Here is a 13,613-nt window from a genome sequence, read left to right as displayed (position 1 = left end):
CTTCCAAGGAGTTACTCAGGTAAGGACTTAGTCAGCACTTAACTTCCCCAGAAGGCTGGAGTTCAGGGAGAATAACATCTATTTCCCTTATTTCAGAATAAATTTATACTTTGAAATGATACTTTTCAACATTCTTTACTGGCAGTTATATTAAAAACAAGTGAAAGGAGGTTTCAAAGGACATAAGTTTATAAAGTTATAAAGTCATGCTTTAGAACCTGGAGGGCTTTCTACAATTAATAATATTAGCTGAGACTGTGAGGACCAAAAAGAGGAGAGCACTTTTTTAGATTTTCTTTAAAATGTTGCAATTGCAAAATATATATATATGGGGGTACGAAAAGTTACTCATTGTTATCTCACAGAATAACTACCCAACTACTTACACTATTTTAGAACATGTATTATAAAAATAAAAAAATAAAAATTTGAATGTTTGATAGTGACATAATTTAGAATGAACTTTATAGTTTAAGAAAATTGCCCAGATTTTTAAGTTCATTGGTGTTTTGTCTGCATGTATGTATGTGTGAGAGTGTCAGAAGCTCTTTACAGACATGTGTGGACTGCCATGTGCGTGCTGGGAATTGAGCCCGTGTCCTCTGGAATAGCAGCGAGGGCTCCTAACTACTGAGCCATCTCTCCAGTTCCTTATGCACTTGGTTTAAAGGAAGTTCAGATGCATCTTCTCCTCCCCGTCAACATGCAGAACACAGGCTGAGAAACGACATGCTCACAGCACAGGAAGGTGGAGCAACTCCACACAGTCCACCATGGCTCTAAAAACCCTACTTCAAAAGAGGAATCAACTGAAAGTTAAAACGGTTTTCTTCAAAACAGTAATTTTCAAATATTAAAAAAATCAAAAATCAATTTCAGAAGATTGAGGGAAAAATAATTTAAATATATCTTAATTTTTCAAAAAAATTTAAATTTAAACTTTCTTTTTAAGTGGCCAATAAGTATGTAATAAATTAAATACTCAATGTGTTTCCTCACCCATCATAATTTGGAAAAGACTAATTATTTGTTTTAAAGGTGGTTTTAGATGTATTCCACACATAAAAATTAATATAAGGATACCAAATACTCTCACCAATTTTAAGTATTGTATCTAAGTAGATACAATACAAAATTATGTGTGGAATTAATACATTTACATTAATAAAACTTTATTACTAATAAGAAAGAAATCTGAGCAATTAATTGAATGAAAGTCAATGTAGCGAAATTCAGGTTATATACTACCTGATCTAATCACAGATAACACCTACCTGTTCATGCCTCATTTCATATACTTCATCCTTGGCTTATAATAGTTTCTTAAAATTAGTAAAATATAAGGAGTCACAAACTTATCCCACTCTCACTTCAATCCTAAACACATGTCAAACCTACTAAAATCCATTAAAATCTAAACTTTAGTAACAATGAAACAAAAGAATTATTGCATTAAGATTTTGAAAAAACTTCTCAAACCTGAGAATAGGTAGAATTCTATAATCAAAGGTTTTCTCAAGAATTGGGCTCTATTTTAGCACAGAGCCGTCTCAGATCAAAGCAAAGCCCAGGACTGGACACTAGCATTGACACAGTAGGCAGAGCAACCTGAGTGGTCAGCGCGCTCACTAGGTCCTGTACTGCACTGCAGAAGCTACCCTGTACAACAGCAACCGAGAGATCCGTTCCCATGACACTGACATCAGCTAACAGAACGATGCCACTCAGATGACTCAAACCTGTGTTTTAGCCTTTTGGTAATTAATCTGATAATCTTACAAGAAGCCTTTTCTAGAAATCTCATAAACTATAAACCCAAGTGTTTAAGTTTAATGAGTTGCAGTTTGGGGATAAAGTAAACAACAAAACTCATTTTGAAATTATGTGATGACAAGGAAAAAACAAGAGCCCTACTAACTTCATCTTCTACAGTGGGACTGAAACTCTGAAGGTGAAGGATATTCCTTGCCCTCTTACTTCTGCCTGTCACCAAGGCCTGGCCTAGCATTGGGGGCACCCTTGCTCAGCCTGTTAAAGACTTGAACCACAACAATGAACCACCAAGACTGGTTAATACATTTATCATTAGTATGTTAAACTCACATTCTGCAAATCAACTGATAAACTGAAAATAATGAAGTGTAAAAGAAACGAAAACTAACTTGGTGAATCATAAACATAAAATTTAATTTCAAAATATTGTACCAAATATAAGATACAGAAAATCTCAAGTTGTAAGAAATCACTATCAGGGAACAATGATTTTCTTATTTAAAATGACCACATGACTTCAAGCACAACCATTCCCATAGGTTTGACGGTGTCACAGGGCAAACTAGTACACTTCATTAAAGGGACACTTTCAGAAAATATTCTCTTGAGTATATCCATAATGTCAATCTAATACATCCTAGAATTAATCAAATATGCTTTTTAAAAAACCTTTTTATCTATTACTTCTAATTAATTAGTTTTATAACTATCTTACTGTAAAAGATACTCACCTCTATGAGACTGGAGTGTATTCCAATCAGGTATGGCATTGGGGCACTAAATTAAAAATATATATGTGTATATAGATTCATATAGTTCATTAAAACTGAAACAACATTAACATCATTCAAATGCTTAAAACTTAATTTCAAGTGCTCAGTCCACCATAAGACATTACAAATGTTCAAAATTATGTAATATATAAAAGTTAAATTTCATTTTTAGGCCATTAATATATTTAAGATTGGTTGATATAAAAATCTCTAAATCCCTTATTTTTAAGACAAAAGTTCTATACCTAAATAACATTTTATTTAAGAAGACTATCAAGGTGTAGGTCAAATATTTCTAAATAACTATCAAAAGTATCTCCATTTCTTTTCCACATTATCTCTTGGTCAGTTTGATTATTTCTGCTAGTTTAGTGGTTTCGTTATCCTGTACCTATGATGTCATGGACACTTGGGCACCAAGTCTGTATCTTGTGTTTTCTCACTGCTCTAGAGCCTGCAAGGCAGACACTGTCAGTCCCCTCTGTGCTCCTTCCCTCAGCCACCTTCAATTTATTCTACTTTCATTGCTACTGAACTAATAATTTTAATAAAAAATTTAAGCCTAATAATGATTTTAAATTAACTATTTCAGGTCATGACTTAGGGACCATACAAGATCCAGTTACTAGGAAAGAAACTTGGATGCAGTGAAAAACACTGAGGAAGGGACACACTTTCTCCTGGATCTTACACTCTAGCAGAAAATCCAGACACTAAATCAATTTAATATGTTAACATATGTTAAATTAGGTAAATGTTAGACATAATTGTTAGGAAATAGAAGATGCAATGTATTCATCTTGAAATTTTAAAAAAGAAAAAAGTGAGGGCAGACAGATATCCATGAAAAGGATAAATAATATGAGAAGAAACTATTTTTTAAAAAACACATTTTTGGGAATCATTTATAGATATCCCTGACCTTTAGCCTTTTGGACTAATGCAAATCCTGTTTCGCAAAGAATTACTAATGTTCTGAGCATCACCGTTACTACACGGACCTGCCCAGGCTCCCACATTTGCACTGTGCTGCAGAGGAGAAGTACCAGGTGATGCTAACAGACATCTGACCACTGCCCTCCTCTCAAGACACCTCAAAGTTCAAAAATTAGTTAAGGCTAACTGAACAGTAATCTGTATAGCCACAGTTCCAGAAACCATAAGCCATGCAGCTTCTCACTCTCGTAATTCACATTCCAAGTTGCCTTTTTCTTGTAGCCAAGCTCCTTCATATTCTTTTAAATGTCTATGCTACGGGTCATCTGGATGGAGTTGGTGTGATGTTCTGGAAACATCACTTGACTGCTTACATGCCTTGATCTCCTTAGGAACTAACACCTTTTGTACCTTCAAAGGGGAAGAGAAACAGAAGAGGACGGTTGGACCTTGCTGAAGAAGGGGAAGCTGATTGGTGAGCTAGTCCAAGTTCTCATCCCTGGGTTCTTTCTATGACCCCACATTAGACATAAAATGCAAATCACTATCCAGGTCTCCAAGAGCAGCTTTGGGTAACTGTCACAGAACAAGATGGCCAACTTCCAGTATTTTAAATATGACACGTCCACCAAACTTCAAACTTCAGTATGGCAATATTAAAATCTCTACGGGAACATCCAGGTCCTCTGAAGTTTAGACTATCTTACCGATAATATTTACAATACAAAAATGCCCACAGCATCTCTAATTGCAAAGGATGTTTTAAGGAGAGTTAAATAAAATACCCAAACCTTGTAAAACAAAGAAGTATATCCATCTTACAAATGTTGGGCAAACACCAAGTAGAATAGCATTTCATAAAAGAGGGGCCTAAACTAAGACAGTAACCTTAGGAAATATATCCATTAAAAGCTCTTCAAAATGTTTTTAAAAGCTACTTTCTTTCTAAGATGATGCTTTGTACATCAATTTTGCTTTTTACAAATGATGTGTTCATATAAATTAAGGTATAATTAAAATTATAAAAATGGAACCACTGAGCATTGCTTTTCAGTTCATTTTTCTCACTAGTTTTTTGTAAAATCCAAAATGTACAGTTGCTTGAACTAAAAGCACTGGAGTCTAATTTTCTAAAATCATAATTGACAGAATGAAGTTCTGATAGTCAAATACATAGGTGCTTCTTTCCCACTGGATGGTATATATTTCCCACTGGATGGTATATATTTCCCACTGGATGGTATATATTTCCCACTGGGTGGTATATATTCTACTGGGGCATAAGCCAAATCTCCTGGAAAGTCATTGTGCAGTACTAGCTGGCCATCGTACTCTGATGAGGGATTTGGTACATCAGGAGGGCCCAGCGTGGACCCGATGGTCTATTATCTACATGCAAGGCTGTCTCAGGGCCCACAGTCTGGGGAAATGTTAGAAGAGACAGTACAGGTAGCTCAGAACTAATTCTTCTTTGTGATAGAACTCTACTCAAAATCACTTTTTTCCTTCCTGAGCTTACTTATAAAGAAACTGCCCTGACACATACTATTGCAACAATCAGGTAGTCTGAAAGAATATATTTTTTAAATTTTATTCTTCTCTTTTAAGCTAAATTTGAATATTTAAAAAAAATCAGAGAAGCCAACTAAATGACCAACTTAAATACCACTTGAGCAGATTAAAAACTCCATTATTATCTTGGTGGTCTTACAGTAACACTTCTTCCCATATACGTCATAGGTTTTAAGCATCTGACAATAGATGTACTATATTGGAGGACAGTTACTTTGCTTAAGAAGAAAACACAATAATATCACATAGCAAGAGTGCTGTCCACTACTGCTCAGATGTCACCTGTGTCTCCTTTGCGTGACTCTGGATAGTAATTGGAATGTTATAGGACTATTCTATACTTGGATGTGTAGAGAGAAGTGAACACATAGCCATGTGCATACATTAGCAACTTTCAGTAAATAAACAAGTAAAGAAGTTTATTCATTGCTTTACATATTCACAGCTTGCCAAATAAGTGGCCTTTAAATGTTGGATGGGTGAGTGGGTGAGTATGTGCATGAGTGGGTGGGTGGGTGGATGAATGGATGGATGGATGGATAGACCAACGAGGTAGTAAAACTGTCAAAGGATCAAGATGTGATGTTCATCTATGGTCACAAGAGGGCATTATGGTTCTCCAAAGTCTAGGGCACGTTACCAATACGGGGTGCAAACATAGATAGGTTTTATGAATCCACAACTATTTCAAGACTTGCAATAACCCAATCATTCTGGAAAGATAACCAAGATATATATATTTATATTTTTTTCCTCAGAAAATGTGGCCCATGTGTAACCTGGTATGAGTTATTTGCTCAATAATATTGAGACCCATGGGATAACTTTTATTTTTTTGCTTCCTTCAGCAAATATCAGTATGATCCTAATATCAAGGATATAAATAGAGAATCATTTTCCTAGGAAACTATTAAATCTACTTGCATAGATGGGTAGACAAAACTGAGACTATCACATGACTTTAAGCCTCAGAAAGTTTCAAGTAATAACTTGTTTGGACACTACTCTCTATTCTGAACTAAAGATTACTGACACAAAGGCTGTTAGGACTTGACCTAAGGACGATTTCTACCATTAGAATTAAGCAAGCAAACAAGTAAAAGAGAAAAAATGGGGAGGAGCTTTTTTACTTATGGTGGAAGCAACAGTGAAGATCTGATTGCAGGGTCATAATCAAGAAAATAGTTCTGGAAAGAATTTGTGCATTGTTGAATACTTTTAAATTAAGCTTTAGAAAAGTTTAAATATATAACACTACAGAGAATTGACCTTAAAGGTGTGTTAACCCAGGCAGCTAGAACATGTTACCAAAAAAAAATTATGATGCAACTAATATTGCAAAATATAATTCTATTATTAGTTCTCAAATGTTTAGTTCTAGGGTTTTGTATATAACAATCTATTGTCTATGTCAAAATGAACAAACTATATTTTCTACATTTAATGAAAAAGAGGGGGGTTGGGGATTTAGCTCAGTGGTAGAGCGCTTGCCTAGGAAGCGCAAGGCCCTGGGTTGGGTCCCCAGCTCCGAAAAAAAAGAACCAAAAAAAAAAAAAAATGAAAAAGAGGTTTTAAGTGTGTTGGTCAAAGGAAAACTTTTAAAATGATTAACAGGAAAGCTTACTCATTGATCTGACTTTCTACTTACGATCTGTGTGTGTTGCACTTCGTGATATAATGACGTTACATCCTGTAGTCTCCTAAACTATTTCTCCTTTCAAGTTCCCCAAGGAAAGAACCCCAGTAGTGAGTCACTGCCTACCTTCTTCACAGCATGAGCACTGCTCTTACTACACTATGGAAACACACAGTACAGCAGCGTCACCAATCTGGACAAGTGCATGCATTGTTCTGAAGATGGCTTGTCACAGAAACTTAACAGAACACCTACCATACTTTTGTATAAAGATGGTGTATTTAAATAATCACAATCCTTAAGTAACTTTAAATAATATCTTTCATGACATTTTTAAATAAATACATCAATTCCAAAGAACTTTGATTTTTACGAATACTGGCTTTGATATAAAGAAACCATCAATGTCAAATGATTTCTTTCCCTCTCCTCCTAGCTCTTTCCCCTGCCGTGTGTGTGTGTGTGTGTGTGTGTGTGTGTGTGTGTGTGCGCGTGTGTGTGTGTGTGCGTGTGTGTGTGTGTGTGTGTGTGCGCACTTGTGTGTGTGTACACATGTATCATACGTATATATAAATTCATGATTTGGAGAAAGAAATCTCAACAAATTTATTCAAAATTAAGCTATGCCTACAGGTGATTATGCGATGAAAACAATTCTTTACCCTCCAATAGCAAAACTATTACAATGGAGTCTAGTTCTTCTGTTGCTTCACCAAATACAACCAAGGCTTCTGCTCTGCCGTCTACTCCTTGTCTGGCCTCACAATATACAAGCCTTGCTATATTCCAGTCTAAGAGAACAAGAAGGCCATTGGCCATTGTTCTGGTTTCTACTGGCCCGACTGGACTCAGATTACTGAGCTCACTGGGAGTGTTTCTGAAGCCAGCCAGTTCTCTCAGTCACTTTCACACTTTCTACGCTGTCTTCATGGCTACTGTAGGCTGAAACTTTGCCTTCTACCAGACTCAGAAAAATTCTTGTCTTAGATGCAACCTCTTTGACAATGCTGTTGTCAGGGTGCTGATAAAAAGAGATATGAAGGAGAAGGTGCTGCTGGTGAGGTATGAAGCTTACCCTGAGCGAGCAATGGGATTATGGGTAGATTAGGAGCCGTGTGTAAACTTTGAGCCACAAAATAAAATTATATTTCTTACTTACACATTATTTTTTCTAAATAACTATTGAAGACATTTGCAAAATTTAAAGAACTAAGTTTGTCAAATCTGAATTTTTATTTTTGGGAAAAGATACTCTGATATATAATAAAGTACTCCTTAATACTTACAATTAATCTGCAAGTCAAGTTTCTGTGATTTCTTTAATCTATACTGACCATAATATAAAGGTCTTTTTCCAATGGTGAAATCGGGCGAAGGCCAGCTTACCAGCAGTAGTCCAGCAGGTGTGGAGGAAGCACAGGGATATATATGTGTTGCCAGTACATCGGGTAGAGCAGAGCGGCCGATCCATGGAGACAGGCAGTTAACTAAAATTCACAGAAGGGTAACAGTGATGAGGAGCTGCTGACCCTCTAACAAAAAGGCATGTTCAAAGTATCAAAGATAAGTGGTCATCATAGCACAATTTACACGGTGACATAGCTCACACTGTTTTTACCAACTCTACATGTAAAAGTCTGTGTCTCAAAGGTCTCTCTGAAAAACACACAAACCGCAAAAGAGCTTTCTTGGGAATCATATGCAGATTGCTATATTCAACTTGAAAACCTAGTTAGGGTCAAATTTTGGACCATAAATAAAATTTGAACGGAAAAAACCTCAGTGAGTCTCTCAGAAAATATTATAGGAACTGACAATTTGTGCAGCACAGTCTGCGCATCGCTCAGATTAATACAGCACGATTAAATATGGGAAGAAGAGAGGCTGAAAGCTCCTGAGGGATATCATTAGGGCAAATTGCCAAAGAATGAAACATGAGCCAGTCAGGAGAGTCTGGAGCTGCGCGAATACCAGGGGACTTCAGTGTTCGACAGTCGGAGCCTCAGTAACGTGTGAACTGTGGGTTATGGTATCAAGAGACTCTGTTCACTGACACACAGAATGTCACTATTGACCAGCGAGCTGCCCAAGCTTGACAGCTGTACTACAGGAAGCCAAGTATATCATAATTTCATATTTAAACTGCTCATTCCAGATTAACATTTTGTTTCCTAGCTTTCTATCAAGCAGCTGCAATTACACTGCTGCTACGTTAGACATAATTGCCATTTTAATTGTTGTGTTTTGGCAAGCAGTAAGTAAAGAATTCTAATGCTTAACAAAGGGATACCATTTTTTTTCTCCCTAACTAATCCTCGTTCACATTTCTTTCTATGTGGCTTTTATTTTTAAAATTATTACAGTTATAAAGTATATTCTTGGTGGTTAAAGGAGTAATTAAACCAGTGTTCTTTTTCACTGTGCAGTGTTTTACAATAGTCTCCATGTCAAGGTTCTCAAAGAAGTCCTTTTAGCTAACTTGAAGGAGGATTTTTTTTAAAAAACTATATGAAACTAAACCATATACTTTCCATAAGAAAATTGCTCCATCTTTTTAAAAGAAGTCAAAATATACACATAATAGCTACATTTAAAACAATAATACATGGACACAAAGCAATCAAAATCTCATTAACAGCATCACCATTCTACATGTAAGTATAAAATGACTTCATTCAATATAAATCAATTACAGTAGTGTGACCTAAAATAAAAATATTTCAATTTTCAATCACCTGTTCATGTACATTATGCATTTTCCAGTAAGACCTTTTATCGATGTTACACGACAATAATGCAGTCTGACTCAGACTCTGGTACCAAACCAGAAGCACTCAAGTGCCTTGCAAACTGGCTGTGTTAGTTTATCACAGTATTCTTTCAATACACAATATTTTTCATTCCTTAATTACAGGAAACACTATGCCACTAGGAGGCATTAAAATACTTCTATTTAACACGGACAGACCAAAGATCTGAGCAGATTATAAAGCAGATTAGAGACTAAAAGTGAGGCTCAACTACACACTGCCAAATTCTCCAAGAGCTTTCAGACGCTGATTGTGAACTGTACATTTTTACGTCTTTCTAAGCTGAGAGTTTACATTCCTTAGAGAAGCATAGTTATGTACCTTGTGCATGTGGAAACAAATTACTTTTGTAACATCTCACTTAAACTTTTAAAAAGGAAAGCTTACCTTTCTTACTGAGAAAAGAAAGTGAAGCAAAAGGAACAGCTTATCTAAGAGGAGGAGCCGCCATGAGGGCGAGATTCCACTGAGTGCATACCTTGCAGACAAACGCCCAACCCCTGCAGCTACCCTACCCACACGCCCAAGCCCCTAAGCATGTAACGCAGTGTGCACCAGCGAGCAATGGCGCTAGGTGGTGAGAAGGACTGGCTTCCTAGAAGATGGCTTCTAAGACCATACATGCTGTGTCACAAATCCCTGCACTGCTCAGAGTTTGGCAAGTGACACCCTTGCTAATCAGGCCTACTCAAGGAGAACTGTCACCCAGCCCTTGGAAACATTCCAGACAAAAGGACAGGGAGAAGGTTAAGAATACAGGACAATCTCTTTTTAGCTCATGTCTGCCTTAAGAAACCCCACTCACTGTATCACTTGAATGAATACACATACTATAGGGCTTATTTATCTACTATATGTAGGCTTCAGACTTCCATAGGTCTATAAGGAATTATACTTCCCCAATGATAGGAATATTAATTAAAAGTTGTTCTCAAGTACAAGACATTCAAGCACATACTTATGAAGACAGAAGACCAAAGAAGATCCAATGTGCACATTTGACCAACAGTACACAGAGCTGTAGTGTTTTAAAAATTGAGCAATTACATCATGAAGTTGAATAGAAGACAGCAAAGTTACAAGTAAATAAATATCATAATTATAAGAAAATAGATGACAGTAAGTCACTAAGCACAAACATGTAGGTTGGATGAAATCTAGCAATCAGTTTTCCAAGTGCAGAGTTTGGAGACGGGTAGAGCTGCATGGCCTGTGATAGCTGCTCAGAGAAGCTGGTCTCAAGTGCCTGGTCATTAACACAAAACGTTTGCAGTGGATGGGGTACAAGTACGTTCTGTCATTGTCAAAACTCTATGCTTAGATGACATGAATTGCAGTATTTCAATTGCTTAGTGAAAGATTATCTGAACCAGATGGCTCTTCGTATATATAGTCTACCAACAAAATATATACAAAGATTAAGTTTAAATGTTTTAAAGCCTTCTAGTAGTTATGAAATCAGGAAAATCATAACATCTTTACTTACACCAACAAAAAAGTATTACCTTCTATATGCTATCACATAAGACACACAGAGACCCAGTGTTAAGAGGCTTACATGTCTTGGGGAAGGCTAACTGTAAGGCTATCATACTTTGCAAACTGAGCATCCTTATCTAAAACCTCTAAACCCCAAAAGATTCCAAATTCTTTAACTTTTTTCAACGCCAACATGACACTAAGTAGAAAACTGCACACCTGGTCTCATGTAACAGGTTCCAGTCAAAATGCATGTGTACTAAAAATATTGTTTAAAAGTACCTTCAAGAATTAAAAATGGAAATAGAAGCAATCAAGAAAGAACACATGGAAACAACCCTGGATATAGAAAACCAAAAGAAGAGACAAGGAGCTGTAGATACAAGCTTCACCAACAGAATACAAGAGATGGAAGAGAGAATCTCAGGAGCAGAAGATTCCATAGAAATCATTGACTCAACTGTCAAAGATAATGTAAAGCGGAAAAAGCTACTGGTCCAAAACATACAGGAAATCCAGGACTCAATGAGAAGATCAAACCTAAGGATAATAGGTATAGAAGAGAGTGAAGACTCCCAGCTCAAAGGACCAGTAAATATCTTCAACAAAATCATAGAAGAAAACTTCCCTAACCTAAAAAAAGAGATACCCATAGGCATACAAGAAGCCTACAGAACTCCAAATAGATTGGACCAGAAAAGAAACACCTCCCGTCACATAATTGTCAAAACACCAAACGCACAAAATAAAGAAAGAATATTAAAAGCAGTAAGGGAAAAAGGTCAAGTAACATATAAAGGCAGACCTATCAGAATCACACCAGACTTCTCGCCAGAAACTATGAAGGCCAGAAGATCCTGGACTGATGTCATACAGACCCTAAGAGAACACAAATGCCAGCCCAGGTTACTGTATCCAGCAAAACTCTCAATTAACATTGATGGAGAAACCAAGATATTCCATGACAAAACCAAATTTACACAATATCTTTCTACAAATCCAGCACTACAAAGGATAATAAATGGTAAAGCCCAACATAAGGAGGCAAGCTATACCCTAGAAGAAGCAAGAAACTAATCATCTTGGCAACAAAACAAAGAGAATGAAAGCACACAAACATAACCTCACATCCAAATATGAATATAAAAGGAAACAATAATCACTATTCCTTAATATCTCTCAATAACAATGGCCTCAACTCCCCAATAAAAAGACATAGATTAACAAACTGGATACGCAACGAGGACCCTGCATTCTGCTGCCTACAGGAAACACACCTCAGAGACAAAGACAGACACTACCTCAGAGTGAAAGGCTGGAAAACAACTTTCCAAGCAAATGGTCAGAAGAAGCAAGCTGGAGTAGCCATTCTAATATCAAATAAAATCAATTTCCAACTAAAAGTCATCAAAAGAGATAAGGAAGGACATTTCATATTCATCAAAGGAAAAATCCACCAAGATGAACTCTCAATCCTAAATATCTATGCCCCAAATACAAGGGCACCTACATACGTAAAAGAAACCTTACTAAAGCTCAAAGCACACATTGCACCTCACACAATAATAGTAGGAGATTTCAACACCCCACTCTCATCAATGGACAGATCATGGAAACAGAAATTAAACAGTGATGTCGACAGACTAAGAGAAGTCATGAGCCAAATGGACTTAACGGATATTTATAGAACATTCTATCCTAAAGCAAAAGGATATACCTTCTTCTCAGCTCCTCATGGTACTTTCTCCAAAATTGACCATATAATTGGTCAAAAAACGGGCCTCAACAGGTACAGAAAGATAGAAATAATCCCATGCGTGCTATCGGACCACCACGGTCTAAAACTGATCTTCAGTAACAATAAGGGAAGAATGCCCACATATACGTGGAAATTGAACAATGCTCTACTCAATGATAACCTGGTCAAGGAAGAAATAAAGAAAGAAATTAAAAACTTTTTAGAATTTAATGAAAATGAAGGTACAACAGACCCAAACTTATGGGACACAATGAAAGCTGTGTTAAGAGGAAAACTCATAGCGCTGAGTGCCTGCAGAAAGAAACAGGAAAGAGCATATGTCAGCAGCTTGACAGCACACCTAAAAGCTCTAGAACAAAAAGAAGCAAATACACCCAGGAGGAGCAGAAGGCAGGAAATAATCAAACTCAGAGCTGAAATCAACCAAGTAGAAACAAAAAGGACCATAGAAAGAATCAATAGAACCAAAAGTTGGTTCTTTGAGAAAATCAACAAGATAGATAAACCCTTAGCCAGACTAACGAGATGACACAGAGAGTGCGTCCAAATTAACAAAATCAGAAATGAAAAGGGAGACATAACTACAGATTCAGAGGAAATTCAAAAAATCATCAGATCTTACTATAAAAACCTATATTCAACAAAATTTGAAAATCTTCAGGAAATGGACAATTTCCTAGACAGATACCAGGTATCGAAGTTAAATCAGGAACAGATAAACCAGTTAAACAACCCCATAACTCCTAAGGAAATAGAAGCAGTCATTAAAGGTCTCCCAACCAAAAAGAGTCCAGGTCCAGACGGGTTTAGTGCAGAATTCTATCAAACCTTCATAGAAGACCTCATACCAATATTATCCGAACTATTCCACAAAA

At 36.5% G+C, this 13,613-nt stretch overlaps 1 protein-coding gene across 8 annotated transcripts in view; it reads right to left on the bottom strand.

The window, feature by feature from the left end:
• The window catches only part of Dennd1b (DENN domain containing 1B), a 231,516-nt gene that overhangs the window by 86,637 nt on the left and 131,266 nt on the right, over positions 1-13,613 (bottom strand). For all 8 annotated transcript variants that reach the window (XR_015635101.1, XM_087580156.1, XM_087580157.1 and 5 more), the window contains 2 exon segments: positions 8,077-8,177; positions 2,505-2,550 (listed from right to left, as the gene is read on the bottom strand). Coding sequence is in view for 7 of the 8 variants with exons in the window: in XM_087580156.1 (XP_087436282.1) it covers positions 2,505-2,550; positions 8,077-8,177 (147 nt within the window). In the remaining variant the exon portion in view is untranslated.

Source organism: Rattus norvegicus, chromosome 13 (genome assembly GCF_021556685.1).
Source record: "Rattus norvegicus strain SHRSP/BbbUtx chromosome 13, alternate assembly SHRSP_T2T, whole genome shotgun sequence".
NCBI classification, from domain to species: Eukaryota; Metazoa; Chordata; class Mammalia; order Rodentia; family Muridae; genus Rattus; species Rattus norvegicus.
Note: the sequence above shows the minus strand (reverse complement) of the source record. Positions and strands in the feature narration are given on the sequence as shown.